This window comes from Marmota marmota, unplaced genomic scaffold (assembly GCF_001458135.2).
Source record: "Marmota marmota marmota unplaced genomic scaffold, marMar, whole genome shotgun sequence".
Taxonomy (NCBI): Eukaryota; Metazoa; Chordata; class Mammalia; order Rodentia; family Sciuridae; genus Marmota; species Marmota marmota.
In genome coordinates, this window is record NW_025999977.1 from 2,614,398 (window position 1) to 2,630,732 (window position 16,335).

General features: G+C 47.1%; 1 protein-coding gene across 1 annotated transcript; it reads left to right on the top strand.

Annotated features, from left to right (window-relative positions):
* The first annotated feature begins 2,894 nt into the window (after positions 1 to 2,894).
* Clec4f (C-type lectin domain family 4 member F) lies at positions 2,895 to 14,715 on the top strand. Its single transcript, XM_015479548.2, has 7 exons — positions 2,895 to 3,074; positions 3,941 to 4,048; positions 4,350 to 4,457; positions 7,700 to 8,503; positions 12,709 to 12,860; positions 13,749 to 13,867; positions 14,321 to 14,715. The coding sequence occupies exons 1-7, from the start codon at positions 3,014 to 3,016 to the stop codon at positions 14,472 to 14,474; spliced, it is 1,506 nt and encodes a 501-aa protein (XP_015335034.1). The 5' UTR covers positions 2,895 to 3,013; the 3' UTR covers positions 14,475 to 14,715.
* Positions 14,716 to 16,335: the final 1,620 nt, after the last annotated feature.

Below are 16,335 nucleotides of genomic sequence, written 5' to 3' on the forward strand. Positions count from 1 at the left end.
CAGAGGAAGGAGCTTCCCTTTGCGACTGTTTCAATAGAAACCTAGGATTGGGTTACATTCCATCCCAGAAGTAATGAGGAAGGTCAGGGAGACATGTTAGGTGGGTCAAGCCATGACTTTGTCCTTGGAGCTGCAGATTGGGGATGGTATGGACTGAGGATGGGAGGAGGGTGGTTCTCAAGGCAAACCATAGGGACAATGCCTGAGCACAGAGCTGTGTCATTCCTCAGTTGCCCGGCCCTGGGTTTGCAGGCCTTTGCAGGCCTTGCTTGGGTTTTCCCATTACTAACTGCTGGATCTGGCCTTGGAACAACTCACCAACCCTGTGGTGTTAGGGGTTGATATGGAAAGTGAGATACCTCCCAGGATGTCTCTGAGCTACAGGTCTATAGCTCTAGTTGGTAAAGGAATGGATCGTCAAGAGCATGACCCTGTGACCTTCAGTAGAGGCAGGAAAAACAAATGCATGAGTGAGTCCAGCTGTGAAGTAGTTCTGGCAATCGAGTTTTCTCTACCCATTTGGGTTTTCTCTGGCTAGACAGCAGAGGACTCTCTCAGCAAGGACATAGCAACCTCCCAGGTTTTGTTCCCTGCTGGCAGATGGTGTTCTCATGGGAAATATAAAATTGGGACCCTGGAGTGGAGGTGGGAGGCAGCAGGAGGGCATGGGGACAGGAAATGCAGAGCAAGAGGAGGAGTCCTGCTGGTCATAATCTGGAGGACTATGTCCCTCTCCTGGTCCAGACTCCACCTTTCTGCTGAGCAAGGGATCCCCAAAGTTCTGCTTTCGAAGCCCTCTCATCTTCAGTGGCCCTTGGGGGAAAGAGTTCCTGAGTGGGACCAACCCGAGTATTTTGTGTGGGGAAATAGAAACCAGGACTGCCCGTTTCTTTCACCTCCATCCCCGGGGAGCCACCTCCAGCAGCTCCTGTCCCATGTGGAGAAAGGGCTTGGGGGACACTGCTGGGGCCCTGGAAGGGCTGCTGACTGGCTGAGAAACAGCAGTCCTGGGGTGACTTTCTATTTCCCCAGGTCAGCGTTCAACAGGCAGGAGGTCAAACAGAAGGCCAACAGGTGTACTCTGCAAGCCACACCGCTCCCTGCACGGTCCTACTGACACACGAGCACCAAACATAGCATTATGAACAGGGAGAGGGCAGCCACTCCCTCTCTACCCTGCAGATCAGCCATCCTTGGGCTACCTGCCCACTGAGTGGACAGGGGCCTCCATCACACAGCCTCCTCCTCGACCCGTGCTGCAATTCTAGCCCCTTTCTATGTGGCTTTTCCACCGATGGAGTCTGAAGTCATTTTAGTTAGTGCCTAGGGGCCTACGGGAGGCTGTCCCCAGGATTTGTGAAAAAGGCACAGGAAAGGGAAGTGGAGAGAGAGAGGATAAAAACAGGAAAACAACAATATGGGGAAGTAAGCAATTTGCAAATTTGTCATTGACAGCTTGCAAGAGTGGTGGCGATGGGAGACTGACTTGCACTCATACTACCATCTGAGGCAATGGGGAAAAGGGGAACCCAGGGACAAGAATCTGCCAGTATCCCCAGAACTGGCTCTTGGAGGGATGTCTTGACCAGCCAGTGGGGAATATTGGTTCTGTTGAAGTGGCTATCCCTTAGTAGGGACAGGGACATCAGGCTTGCATAGGTCCATGGTGACATCCACTGGGATACTTCACTTCCCTTTCTTCTAGTTCTAGGCCCACCAAGGGGTAGGAACCTCCTGAAGCAGTAAACACGGCTAGAAGTTATACATCTCATGGAAAAGCAGCACACTGGGCCCAATTTGATTTGATTTCGACCCTAACTCCCTGAATTAGCACAGACCACACAGGTTTAGGGCTCTATCCCCCAAGACAGTCTCCACTTCCCATACCAGCAATGAATGGGGCTCCCAGGTGACCCCACACTTCTGCCTGGCTGACTACAAATTTGGGGATTCTCATGACACTCCCTCAGTTTTGATGGCTTACTAGACCAACTCACAGAACTCAGGAAATCATTAGATTTCCTATTAGAGTTTATTGCAAAGGGTACCATCAGCCAGATGAAGAGGGCATAAGGCAAGGTCCAGAGGGGTCCCAAAACATGACAGCCTCTGTCTCCATGGAGTCAGGTGGGACATCCCAGAACATGGGATGTCCAGCCCAGAGACACTCCTTGAGTTTTGTTCAAGAGTTTGTAAAACCCCATCTCCAGTTTCTCTCCCCTACCAGGATGTCTGAGAGGAGGGAGTGGGGATGAGTTTCTGAAAGTTCTCCCTGCTAATGGTGGGTCTTTAGTGCACCAACCATCCTGAAACTCCCTAGTGCACCTGAGCCAGTCATTAACATAAACTCAGGTGTGGTCATTAGGTATGACAAAAGGCATTCCCATCACTCAACAAATAGAGTTTCAGGAGCTCTGTGCCAGGACCTAGGACAAAGACCAAATATATATTTCAAATCATCTCAGCTTCTTTCCTGTAATCAGGTTGTAAGGTACCAAGTGGGCAGTGAGTCACTCCATCCCTTCCCTTGACCTGCAGCTCCCTGCCACATGGACCCTGCAGACTTCCATCACCTGACCTCCTTTTACTTTAGAGGGACTGGGGTGGGACTAAGGACTAGCCACAGTTACAAGAATGCTTTCTCTGCAGAACTGAGACACCTCTACCCTCTTCCCAAGCAGCCAGTTTCAGCCCCCAGAGAAGAGAACAGGTGTATTTGTGACTTTGAGGCAGAGGCTGGAGTTTGGGGCACTAAAGGAGGAGGTGCCAATGGGAAGAGGAAGAGGACAGGGCCCAGGCTGATGGACTCCTGGAAGCCTGATGGGAGGGGCTGTGCTGGGCTGGGTTTCTGCAGAGTCAGTAGGGAGGGCTTTGAATGTGATCATGACCTTTCCAGGAGCATATAAGTCTGGGGTATTTCCGTTTTGCTCCCACTGTTACTGGCTTGCTGGTTACTTGGTCTTTGTCCTGGGTCCTGCTCCTAGCAGGAGCAGCAGGGCTGAAGGACGCAGAGATGGAAAGTGACACGGTCCACTTCTGCACAGATAACCAGCGTGTCTCCCTGCATCCCCGAGGTGAGAAAACTTTGGGATTAGCCCGCCTGTCTCCCAGCCCTCTGAGCTCTTCCTTAGCAAGTCAGAGCACAGATCATTGCTGTCTTGGCCTACACAATAAGCAGCTAAGGGCAGAATGTGGGTCACGTAGAGGATAGGGCACCTCTTGGTCTCTGCATGAAGTCTCCCTAGACCTCTTTTGTTGAGGATGGCAAGGAAAAGGGGTTGCACTTTGAATTTAGTCGGACCTGGTTTTGAACCCCAGTTCTGTACATGGGCGGACCTGTAAGCCTCTGGGGGCTCTGGGCTGGTTTCTAGCCACTGTCAGTGTGTTTCCTTGGGCACATTTTGTCTCTAATCACAGTCCCATACCCATGGTGGCATTCTAACCCCAGTAGCAGAGGCTCCAGGACTGTCGCATGTCAGTGTGTGGGGAGGCAGCAGTGTGGCCCCAAAGGGCTCTGGCTCTTGCTCTGGTCAGGATTCATGAGCAAGACTGGCCCGGGGAGTCCAAGGGCTCTGGCTCTGTCTTTCCTCTTTTCCCCCTCTCCCTCCCTTTTCTCCTTTCTTCTTTCACTCAAATCACACTTTCCTTGCTCTCCCCTCTGTGCCAGGTTCTGTGCCCCTGGTGCCACTGCAGCCTCCTTGGGATTCTGAGCACTGGGGTCTCAGCAGCATGCCTTTCCTGGTGTTGCTCCCATACCCCATGATGAGCTCTGGCAAATGTCCCAAGTGCTTCCCTTTCCTTCGGCAGCCACCTGGGTGATAAACACGATGGGTTTTCCATCCCCACTAGATAGACCCGGAGCTTGGGTCAGAGAGACTGCCTCTGTCCCTGCGGGCATGGCACCCTCTCATCCTGGACCACCCTGGCTTCTCCTTTGCAGAGGTGGATTCTGAGACAGTGGCTCCGGCAGCCCCCAGGATGTCAAGGCTTGTTGTGGCCACCCTGGCTGTGATCCTGGTCTCCTCTCTTGTGGCTCTCTTTGTTGTGGGTAAGTTTTCAGGTGACCCGAAACCCACTGACTCTTTCCTTCCTGTGTGAAGGTTCCAGGGGACCCAGATGTACATTCTCTGCTCCCAGAAGGGCCATTTCACTACCAACCCGGCCCAGACCACAGCTTTCCTGGCAGTAGAGACCACTGGGAGCCTCCCAGAACTGAGGCCCATGAAGGAAATTCTGAGAGTGTCCTTGGTGCCATCTCCATCTTTCTGGAATTCTAATTGGTGTAGGTCAGCCTATTCTCCAGGGTCAGTGCTGGGGATAGCACTGACCCAGTTAATGGGGTGTCTCAGCTCTCCAGTCCCGAAGCCCTGCACCGGGGGATCATCCTTCCTTCCAAGAGTTTAAAGCCATGTTTGCGGGAGACAACACTACTGGCCAGTCACCTGTGGAGCCCCACAGTGAGTAGCCATGGTGGGGTAGGGGCTGGGAGGGAACTGGGACTCTTGGAAGCTTAGACCCTGGGACTAGCTTCTCCTCTGAAACCTCCAGGTCTCTGAATAGGTTCCACCTTCCTTTGAAAGATTCTAAAATTTTTCAAATTCATCACTCAGCCCCAGAGTGTAACTGTTGGCCCTTTGTGATCTCCTCCTCACACCTATCCCAGACAATCACTGATCTGATTCCTGTAACTGAAGATTAGTTTGCTTTTTCTAGCATTTTATATAAAAGGTGACATGACATATGCACTCATTTTTAATTCTTTACTGGTCATGTAATTTGCAAATATTTTCTCTGCATCTATGACTTGCTTTTTTATTCTCTGAACAAGGTTGTATTTTTTTTTGTGTGTGTGTGTATGTGTGGTGCTAGGGATTGAACCCAGGGCCACGTGCAAGTGAGGCAAGCACTATACCAGTTGAGCTATATCCTCAGCCCAAGATTGTAATTCTGATAGCCCTATTTATTTATTTATTTATTTATTTATTGGTGCTGGGGATTAAACCCAGGGCCTTGTGCATGCTAAGCATATGTTTACCACTGAGCCATACCCTCAGCCTCTTTCCCTCTCTTTCTCTCTCTCCCTCTTTCTTTCCTGTAATGGACCATGCTTTTGGTCTTTTTTTTTTTTTTTTAATTTTTAGGTGCCAATGGACCTTTGTTTTATTTATTTATATATGGTGCTGGGAATCGAACTCACTGCCTCACACATGCTAGGCAAGTGCGCTACCATTGAGCCCTAGCCCCAGCCCATGCTTTTGGTTTTGTATCTGATCAATCTTTGCATAACTCAAGGCCACAAAGATGTTCTCTGTTTTCTCCTGGAAATTTTATAGCTTTTGTTTTGTTTTTGCATATGGCATTTGTCTCAGCACTATTTTTTAAAAGCATTATCCTCTAAGAATTACCTTTTCATCTTTGCTGACAATCATCTGTCCATATCTGTGTGGTGGTACTTTTGAAGTCTCCATTCTGTTGCACTGATCTATCTTTTTTTTGTTTGCTTGTTTGTTTTGTGGTGCTGGGGATTGAACCAGGGCCTTGTGCATGTGAGGCAAGCACTCTACCAACTGAGCTATATCCCCAGCCCTGATCTATCTTTTTTTTTTTTTTTTTTTAGAGAGAGAGAGAGAGAGAGAGAATTTTTTAGTATTTATTTTATGTGGTGCTGAGGCTCGAACCCAGCGCACTGCGCATGCCAGGCGAGCACGTTACCGCTTGAGCCACATCCCCAGCCCGATCTATCTATCTTTATAAGACAGAATATTTGACTGGGTTTCAAAGGCCATCTGCTGAGGCCTCACACACCCACCTAGACAGAGCATGAGGAATAGTACACGAATATTCCAGAAACAGTCCCTGCCTTCTTGGGTTCTTCCCCCTATTTTTTTCTTCCCTCTATTTTTGGGGGAAGCTAAAATCAGGAGGCAACCAGAAATGTCTGAGATTAGGTCCTAGTTGATGAGGTGAGCCAAGAATGCAAGCAGGCCCAAGGCAGGGGCTAGTGGGGCTGGTAGGAAGACCCCCCAGATTAAAGAGGCTGCCGAGTCTCTAGGAATTACCCCGACAACAAAGGCCTTCCTTCCTTCCTTCCTTCCTTCCTTCCTTCCTTCCTTCCTTCCTTCTTTCCTTCCTTCCTTCTTTCCTTCCTTCCCTATGTTAGGCAACTACCCTACCACTAAGCTACACCCCCCAACTCTTCTTATTTTATTTTGAGTCGGGGGTTCCACTAAATTGCCCTGGCTAGCCTTGAGTTTTTGATTGTCCTGCCTCAGTCTTCAGAGTGGCTGAGATTAGAAGTGTGCGCCATCACACCAGACTTGACAAAGGCCTTTACTCAGGTCTCCCACATCCTCAAACTTTTCTGTAGGCCCCTTTCCCTATGTAATATTGAAGTTCCAGCCATTTGAAAGGACATTTCAATGTAGATCCGTTGTTATCAAAGGGCGTGGCACTCCTCCATTCTGGCCTTGTAAACTGAACGGTGTGCTTCCTCCTGAGATACTTATCCCCCCGCACCCGCCCAAATTTGTGATCATAAAATGTGTATTTGTGGTCTACAGAGTGTTTAGGAAGTAACAAGGGCAAATCAAGGGACTTCATGCTTAGCGTACAGATACACCATAGGACCAAACTCGGGCTTTCCTCATACCTATTTTTTTTTTTTAATAATGACCCATCTATGGTGAAATTTCAGTAGAATTAAACTTCAACAGCTTTAAAGGATATAATTAGTTACTTTCAAGTTAAGCAATTATTATGGCAAAAATAATTCAAACTTTACTGCCTGGCTCTGGGTGATCTACTTGTAGGCAGGTATTTCAATCCCCCAACCCCTTGTTCATGTGTGATAGCTAGGTTGGTATTCATTTTTTTAAAAAAATTTGTTCTAATTAGTTATACATGATGGTAGAATACATTTTGACACATCATACATAGATGAAGAATAAATTCTCATTCTTCTGGTTTTACATGATGTAGAATCAAACCAGTCATGTAGTCATATATGCACATAGGATAATAATGTTTAATTTATTGTACCATCGTTTCTACTACCATACTTCCTCCCCTCCCTTCACTCCCCTCTGTGTAATCCAAAGTACCTATATTCTTCCCTGGCACCCCCCATTGTGAGTTAGCATCTGCATATCAGAGAAAACATTCAGCCTTTTGTTCTTTGGGATTGGCTTATTTCACTTAGCATGATATTCTCCAGCTCTACCCATTTACCAGCAAATGCTATAATTTCATTCTTCTTTAAGGCTGAGTAATACTCAATTGTGTATATGTACCACAATTTCTTTAATCATCAATCTGTTGAAGGGCACCTAGGTTGGTTCTATTGTGAATTCAGCTGCTATAAACATTGATATGACTGCATCACTATAGTATGCTGATTTTAAGTCCTTTGGGTGTAAACCAAGGAGTGGGTTAGCTGGCTCAAATGGTGGTTCCATTCCAAGTTTTCTGAGGAATTTCCATGATGCTTTGGTCTTCATTTATTTATATTTCTGGTCCACATCCTCAGGTGGCCCATCCCCAGGGTCTGGGTGGCTGCAGTGTCCTGCAGGCTGCCTGAGAGGGATGCAGGGCTGTATCATGGACATTGCCCTTGGATCTTTTAAAAGCATTCTGATGGGCACATTTGATCTTCCCTACATAATGGGCCTCTGGCTGCCTTCTCTGATTCTTCCTCCCCCAGATCATCATTATTTTGACAGCATAGCAGGAATGCAAGAGGTGATCCAGATGTTCAGAGGGCATATGGAAAATTCCTACACTTGGCATGAAGAGATCCAGATGTTGAAGTACAGAGTGGACAATGTCAGTTCTCAGATCCAGACACTTGGCAGTCATCTGGGAGATGCCAGGGCTGACATCCAGATGGTAAGAGGTGCTCTTAAGGCCGCCAATACCTTGAGCTCGCAGACCCAGACATTAAACAGCTCCATGGAGAGGGCCAATAGCGAGATTGAGAGGCTGAAGGGAAGTCTACAAGATGCAAATGCTCTAAACACCCAGGCCCAGATCTTTCTGCAGGGCAGTTTAGATAACACCAGTGCTGAGATACAGGTGCTGAGAGGTCATTTGAAAAGGGCAAATGATGACAGTTCCGTTTTAAAAAGAGAGTTGGAAACTGCCACTGCCCAGATCCAAATAGCAAGTGGCCATCTGGAACAGACGGATGCTCAGATCCAAGAGCTAAAATCAGAGCTGGAAAATGCCAGTACTTTAAATTTCCAGATTCAGGTGTTAAATGGTCAGTTGAAAAATGCCAGCAGAGAGATACAGACCCTAAAAGAAGGAATGAAGGGTGCTGCAGCCTTAAGTTCCCAGACTCAGATGTTAGAGAACAATTTGCAGAAGGCCAAGGCTGAGATGCAGAGGTTAAAAGAGGATTTGGAGAACACCAAGAATCTAACTGCAAAAATCCAGGAGGAGCAGAGTCGCCTGGGGAACCTCTCTGCAACCACTGCTTCACAGGAGCAGCTACAGAGCACCCAAAGTAAGTGAGAGGGAGGGGTCTGGTGGGGCAGGTCAGTGTCTTGGGTGGGAATGGTGGGTTGCTCACCTCCTCCAAGTTTTGCTTTCCTCTTCTTTAAAGTGGGGATGGTAATATGTGGTTTACAATGAGGATCCAATGAGTTAACACATGGCAATATTTGTGCACTCATCTGACATTTTTTTTTCTTCTTTTTGGTACCAGGGATTAAACTCAGGGGCTCTTTACCACTGAGCCACATCCCCAGCTCTTTTCAATTTCTAGTTTTTGAGACAGAGTCTTGCTAAGTTGTTTAGGGCTTTGCTAAGTTGCTAAGGGTAGCTCTGAACTTGTGATGCTCCTGCCTCAGCCTCCAAAGCTGCTGGGATTACAGGTGTGCAATACCATACCTGGCTCATCTGACATTTTATTGAGGCCCTATTAAGTGTCAGGTATGAAGATGAATAAGACCTGCTATGTATCTTTGACAAGCTTTTAGACAAGGAGGGCCAAGCTGCATGAAAGATACACAGACATGTATAAGAGGTGAGAAGTGAGAAACAGGTACTGGGAGCTGGGGTGAAGGAGGAGAAGAAAGAAGCAAGAAGGAACCTTCTGAGGGGTATGTGTGGGGAGACATCTTTTGTGGGAAAGGATCAGAGGATCCTGTGTTGAGATGATGGCCTTTGAACTGAGTCCTAAAAGACTAATAGTATTTGCCAAGAAAATCAGGTAAGAAAGCAACACACAGCCATAGAGCTGTGAAATTGATATTCTGGAAACTTCAGTTACTTTGACTAACCTGTGGGAAAGAGGGAAACTTTATGAGGTGCAGGTGGAAAAGGCAGCAAGTATGGACTAGAGCAGTGACTTTCACGCTGCTTTGAATGTAACCATGGCATGAAATTCATTTTACATTGTAACAGCATCAATAGGCATACCCACGCACTTCAAAAAGCAAATGTTTTATTGCATCTGGTGCTCTCAGATATTTTATAATCTATTCTTTATAAAAAAAGCTTGTCATGACTCACTAATGGGTCAGTGAATACAGTCCAGAAAACAGCACTAGCTGGGTATGGTGACACACCTGTAATCCTAAGTACCAAGGACACCGAGGCAGGAGGATTGCAGGTTCAAGCCCAGCCTGGGAAACTTAGCAAGACCTTGTCTCAAAATAAAATTAAAAGGACTGGGGCTGTAGTTCAGTGATAGAGCGCTTACCTAGCATGCACAAGATCCTGAGTTCAATCTCCAGTATCAGGGAAAACAAAGAAGAAAAGAAAAACACTGAACCATGAGGGAAGGAAGTAGCCTGGGAGACACAGCCTGGACAGGGAAGGCCTCTGAGCTTGGGTTTCCTCTCTTTTGGGGAATGAAGAATTACAGAAGGGCTGCATCTCTAGGAGGAGGCTCCTAGAGGTGGAGAATAAAAAAGGAAGGGGACCAGGGAGATTTTTCATGCTGGTCTGGGATGCTATGGGGGATCAAGGATGTCACCTAGAGCTTGTCTGAAATCCAAGACAGAAACCTGGGATACAGCCATAGGGATATAGTCATAGTCATTGGGGGCCCTGGGTATGTTGGCTCTGGTTGCAGCAGTGGGGGTGAGGGAGTTTGCATGGGACAGAAGTCACCATGAGAAGAGGGCTGAGGATGGAAATAAGAAGCCAACCTTCAGGTGGCAAGAAGACAAAGAGGTTCTTTCTAAAGAAGAGCAACATATGCAATATAGAGGTGGTGGCAAATATTGTAAAAAGAGAGATGAGAGAAAGGAAGCAACAGGTGAGAGAAAGGAAGCAAAAAAGAAGAGGAGGCCAGGGATAGAGAGGGAAATGAAATGCACAGGCTGGGGCAAAACCTGCCCCTCTGAGGCTGGGTGTGTGGAAGGCGTGGTTCATCTTGGTCTGGAGATGTGGGAACAGGAAACAGAGGGGCTGGTACTCAGTCCTGCCTCTTTCTGGCTAGAGTGGGAGGAGTTTGCTAAGGGGGAGGGGTCTGGAGGAGCTGGGAGAGAAGGTCTGGTTGAAGCAGCTACTGAAGAGATGGGCTGACAAGGGAGGCGTGGCAGGCAGCCCCCAGGGCCTGCTCTGCTCCATCTGGTTCTGGTGTGGGGGCCGGCAGCCTTCCCTTCTTCATGATTCTTCTAGGTCTTGCTCTCCTCCTCACTCCCCCATGGTCTTTGACTGTTGTAGCAGAGATCCGTCTTCTCCACTTTGGGAACACACTGTGGAGAATCACTCAAGGAGCTTAAAAACTAAGCTCTGGAACTGACTTTTTTTTTTTTTTTGGAGGTGGCAGGGTCCTGGATGCAGTCTGGGGACCACAACTTTACAAAAAGCTCCCTACGTGGTTCTAATAGCAGTCAGACTGAGAAGCATTAATTAGAATTTTTCTTAAAGGGCCACTTTTTTCCCTTAATGGTAGACATTTTAGTCTTCTGGGTTGTCCATTCTGTTGCTGAGGGATAAAGCAGTGGAAGATAATATATAAATTAATGGGCGTGGCTGTGTGCCAATCAACCTTTCTGTAAAGAGACTGGCTGGTGGGCTTCAGTTTGCCAATCTTTGGTTCAGGCTGAGTTCTCATTCCTTGGAGAACATGAGAATTACCTGGAGGGCTCGCCTACTTGTAGATTGTTAAAACACAATTTCAGATTGAGCAGGGCTGGCTGGGGTGGGCCTGAGAATGTGCATTTCAACTCTGTTCCCAGACAATGCTGATGTTGCCAGTGTGGGACTACATTTTGAAGAGAACTCCTATTGCACACACTCACCATCTTTTTGAGATCTTTGCCCTTACATTATAAATGATGTTTCTGCTTGGTTCAAAGTGTCTTCTTCCTATTGCCTCCACCAGGTTGGAATTTTATATATATATATATATGTTATAGTTTGACACGATACCTTTATTTAATTAATTTATTTTTATATGGTGCTGAGGATCGAACCCAGTGCTTCTCACATTCGAGGCAAGTGCTCTACCCACTGAACCACAACCCCAGCCCCAGGTTGGAATTTTTTGTAGTACAAATCTGAGCATGTTAGGATCCTTCTTAAAACCTTTCTCTGATTTCCATTACTCATAGAGAAAAAATCCAAATGCTTTACATGATGTTTTAAGTTGAGTGCTGGTGAATCTGTCCAAGTTTATCTCCCATCCTTTATACATTGACCACAAGTCATCTGCTCAGCTTATTTGGTATCTTCGACAGGCCAGGCATACTATGTCATTGCGTGCCTTTATGCTTTGATGCCTACTCTTTCCCATGTCTGAAATGTTCTCCTGGACACTGAACTTCTGAAAAACTCCCCTTCAATCTCTCAAGACTTATATTGAGTGACATCTCACTGAGGATGCCCCTCTGGAGCCACACCTCCCTCCCAGGTGAAATGAACCATATCCTCTGTTCTAACATGCACATGGTTTTAATCAACACCTTCTCTCTTTTCATTTATTAGACTCTAAGTTCTTCAAGGGCATCATCAATCATGTCTTACTGATCTTGTATAACAGCCCCTGGCTCAGAGAAGTTTAGGAATGTTTAATAATGAATGTTGAACACAAGAATAAATAGGGAGTAAGTGAGCCTGTGAAGCTCTATTCACACTGCTGTGGTATAGATAATGTCAGAGATCAGGTGTCATGGCAGGGAGAGATGAAAGAGCTGAGCTCACAGGAGCAGCTCTCAGAGGTTGGGGATTATGAGGTCTGGCAGACTAGGTAACGATAAGTTCCCAGGATGGCCATGGGTGTGGGCAGCTGAAGGATGGAGATGAAGGGCCAGCAGATGTCAGCAGGGAGGAAGGGCAAAAGGGAGGTGGCACCAGGTGACTACTCTTAAATAGTGGAAATGAAGGAGGCTCTGAGATGACTGTAAAATCTTCCAGGAATTGGAGTGGACTGTCAGGTGCTAGCAGTGAATTGAGACAGAGGCAGTATAGCCCCAAAGCAGGGGTCTGGGAAGACAGTGTCGACTGAGTAGAGCTGAGCCTCCCAGGAGGGGCTGAGACACCTGGGCATGGGGCAGGGGGCGCTTTGCTTCCAGGAGGAGTGAGTAGTGGATTGGTGGTGCAGCCTCCCAGGCCTTGATCCAGGAGCACTGAGCATCAGAAATTCTCTGGGCATTTGAAACTCAGTGGTTGGCCCCAGGAGAGTGCAGAAGGCCAGCATTGGGACATCCACCATTTGCTCATGGTTCTCTCTCTCTTCCCCAACCTTTGATCTAGATCAACTACTCCAGCTGATCCTGCAAGGCTGGAAAGCCTATGAGGAAAACTTGTATTACTTTTCTCACGTCAAGAAGTCTTGGCATGAGGCTGAGCGGTCCTGTGTGTCCAAGGGAGCCCACCTGGCATCGGTGACCTCTCAGGAAGAGCAGGTCAGAGCTGCAGGTGGGGGTGGCTAATGGAGTCGGTGTGTGGAAGGGTCTAGGGTGCTTTGGCCTCTTCCCTATCAGCACTGCATTGGAGATCTCTGTGTCTCCTCTGTCAGGTAGAGAGCAAATATTTATTGAGTTCAGATGAGTACCTTGACCTGGAGGTAGAAGAACTGATAGCAAAAGTCCATATTCTCAGTGAACAAGGGAGACACCCAGGACCAGCAGATGTCATCAGGGAGGACGGGCAAAGGGAGGAGGCACAAGGTGATTGCTCTTAAATAGTGGGAATATGTCCCTCCCCCATGCCCTCTATTTCCTGTTAGGCTTCCTTTCCAGTCATCAGTCCTGATTAATGTCAGCTAACTCAGTGGTGGTGGAGGGCTCATGAGCGGGAGACCCAAAGCTCCCTGGGGAGACCAGACACCACTTATAAGTCTAGAACCACCAAATGATAATATGGTCCCAGGAAGCCCATCTGCTGAGGGTCCTTTTCAGAATTTGCTTGGATATTAACAAAGGACTACAACAGGTTTGATCCAGTTAGGAGTATAGAACTCTCCACTCCTGTGGCTCTCTTGAGACTGTTGTTATAGGACTGTTGAGGGACATGCTACTTTGTAAAACACATCTCCTTAATATGGACAGAATGTTTTTGTCCAAATAAAGCCATACCCCTCAAGGTCAAGGACCTAATAGGGACAGTCAATATGGAAGATGCTGGACTTCCCTGAGGGAAGTCCTGAACAAGTCCTGGGTTCTGAGCAAGCCACAGAAGGTGCAGGGAGGGCTCTCCAGGTGGGCTACATGCCCTGGGACCAGGGAAGGGAAAGCCTGGAGAACCAGCTCCTCATGTGCAGGGTCAAACACAACCCTGCCTCTTCTCCACAGGCATTCCTGGTACAGTTCACAAGTAACTCCTACCACTGGATTGGCCTCACTGACATGGGCATGGAGGGCACCTGGCGCTGGGCAGATGGGACACAGTTCAATAATGCTGGGAGCAAGGTGTGAGTACAGCTGCTGTGTGGTGTGTGGTATGTGATGTGTATGTGGTATGGCTGAGTGATGCCCACAGAGGGGTATCAGGAGGATAGGTCCTGGGACTGGCAGGTAGCCTGTGAGTGTTCTTCTTGGCTTTTCTTTTTTTGTTTTGTTTTGTTTGCTTCCTATCCTATGCCCTACTCAGGCCTGGTCCCAAGAGACTCTTTCCCCTATCAGAAGGCATCTAAGTGTGCATTCTGGGGTGAGGGCTGGCAAAATCACAGGCTGTCCCTCCCTGACTGAATCCTCAGTAACTAAGGGGGGAACCTCAGCAGAGCCACCTTCAGGGTACCTCTGTCCCCAGTCCTGTCTTTACCCTAGACCTCTAGAGGGTGAGGGGCTGGTATCAGTTCCTCATGCCACTTCAGGAGGAAGGGACACTTGCTTTATCTGACACAATAAAGCCCTATTGCTTCCAGGTTTTGGGACAGAAATCAGCCAGACAACTGGAGGCACAAGAATGGGCAGACTGAAGACTGCGTCCATCTTCGCAGCTTGTGGAATGACATGAACTGCAATAGCCCCTATCACTGGGTCTGCAAGAAGCCCATGGGCCAGCAGGTGGCAGGCTAGAGCTGAGGGAGCGTCCCAGCTGCTGTGGCACCTGAAGGGCCTCTGAATTCAGTCTGTTCCCTAGGTCTTCCTTTGGCCTTTGTGTTTCCTGCCATGTCCTTTCACTTAACCCTTTCTAGCTTGGTTACGTCATAAGATCCAGCAGGATCAATGGCTCCTCAAAGGGAGAGCCTTGATGTACCTTTGTATTCCCTCAGTCACCAGCCTAGGCTGCCAATAAAGACTTCCTGAATGAATGGAAGTTCTGTGTTTGCTTGTCCCTGTGACAGCCACCGCACTTTCTCCCTAGATTGACCCTCCTTTCCTTTATGTTCCTTCTGTCCCAAATAAACATACCCTCATTTAAGGGTTTTACAGCTTGTAACTTTTAGCTACTTTGTCGAAAGCAGCAGATGTTGGATACAACCTACAGAGACTTCAGAAAGAGTCCAAAGTCCCAGGAAGTTCCAGCCTTCCAGTTGTTCCTTCGGTTTCCTTTGGGTACAGATGGGATTGGAACTGGATGTTTTCCCAGCCCTTTAAGTCACTCCAAAGACCTGGGATAAAACCAGCTTGGTCATGGGGTACAATTTTCTTATATATGTTGTTGAATCTTATTTGCTAATATTTTATTAAATATTTTTGCATTTCAGTTCATCAGTGATATGGGTCTGTAATTTTTCTTTCTTTTTCTCTTTCTTTTTTTTTCTTTCTCTCCTGTGGGCTGGCTTCCTCTGTCTCCAGACTTAACCCCCAGAGCCGTGTTGCTGGCTCCAGCCTCTTCCTGTGGCCTCTGTTCAGCCTTCCAGGGATTTAGCTTTCCGTCAGGTCAGCTTAGAATGATAATTTCTATGTCAGGTCTCTGTCGATCTCCACCCCATGCATCAGGGACTCCTATGCAGACTTCTGGAGCTCTTTCTCTGCATAGCCCCTTCTACTTCCTACTCTGTCCCCAAATTCCAGCACTCCCCTTTCTGCCAAGCTCCCGGGTTTCTCTCCTCAGCATAATCAGATTGTCATATCCTGTTTGGTATCCTCCTCCCTGCCCTGTGGAAAGAACCTCCAGGAGGGAACCCAGGGAGGCTGTGGGCTCACCTGTCCCCTTCCCTATCTCAGGAACTCAAATCAATTTGCTTTGCCTGTTGGCCAGTGTCTGAAAATGATGGTTTCATGTATGTTGTCCGGTTTTCTAGTGGTTTAGGGGTCGCCTGTCCAGTTATTTCATTATGATCACAAGTGGAAATCTGTTATATCTTTTATGATATCCTTGGCTATGTGTTTTTGGCATGCTTATTAAGGATCAGACTGGATCTGTGTGAGTTTGTGTCTTCTATTCTGTGCCATTGGTCTATGTGTCTGTTTTTATGCAAGTATTATGCAGTTTTTGTTATTATAACTCTGTAGTATAATTTGAAGTCAGGTATTGGGATACTTCCAGCATTGCTTTTTGGCTTAAATTTGCTTGACTATTTTGGGTCTTTCATTCTTCCAAATGAATTTTAGAACTGCTTTTTATAGTTCAGTGAAGGATGTCATTGATATTTTGACGGGGATTGCATTTCATCCACATAATGCTTTTGGTAGTAGGACTATTTTAACAATACTAATTCTGCCTGTCCATGAACATGGGACACCTTTCCATCATCTGTGTCTTTTTCAATTTCTTTTTTCGATGTTCTGTAGTTTTCATTGAGGAGGTCTTTCACCTTCTTGGTTAGGTTTATTCCTAATATTTTAGGATATGGTGAATGGGATTGTTTTCCTGATTCGTTACTGGCCTATAGGAATGCTACTGATTTTTGTATGTTGATTTTGTAATCTGCTACTTTCCTGAATTTGTTTATCAGCTCTAGAAGTCTTCTGATAGAGATTTTTGGGTATT

Excerpts from the sequence above, each read along its gene's own strand:
- Clec4f (XM_015479548.2), top strand. The coding sequence starts at position 3,014 with ATGGAAAGTGACACGGTCCACTTCTGCACAGATAACCAGCGTGTCTCC. Across the intron at positions 4,049-4,349 it reads TGTGGCTCTCTTTGTTGTGG|CTCTCCAGTCCCGAAGCCCT; the intron begins GTAAGTTTTCAG and ends GGGGTGTCTCAG. Across the intron at positions 4,458-7,699 it reads GTCACCTGTGGAGCCCCACA|ATCATCATTATTTTGACAGC; the intron begins GTGAGTAGCCAT and ends TTCCTCCCCCAG.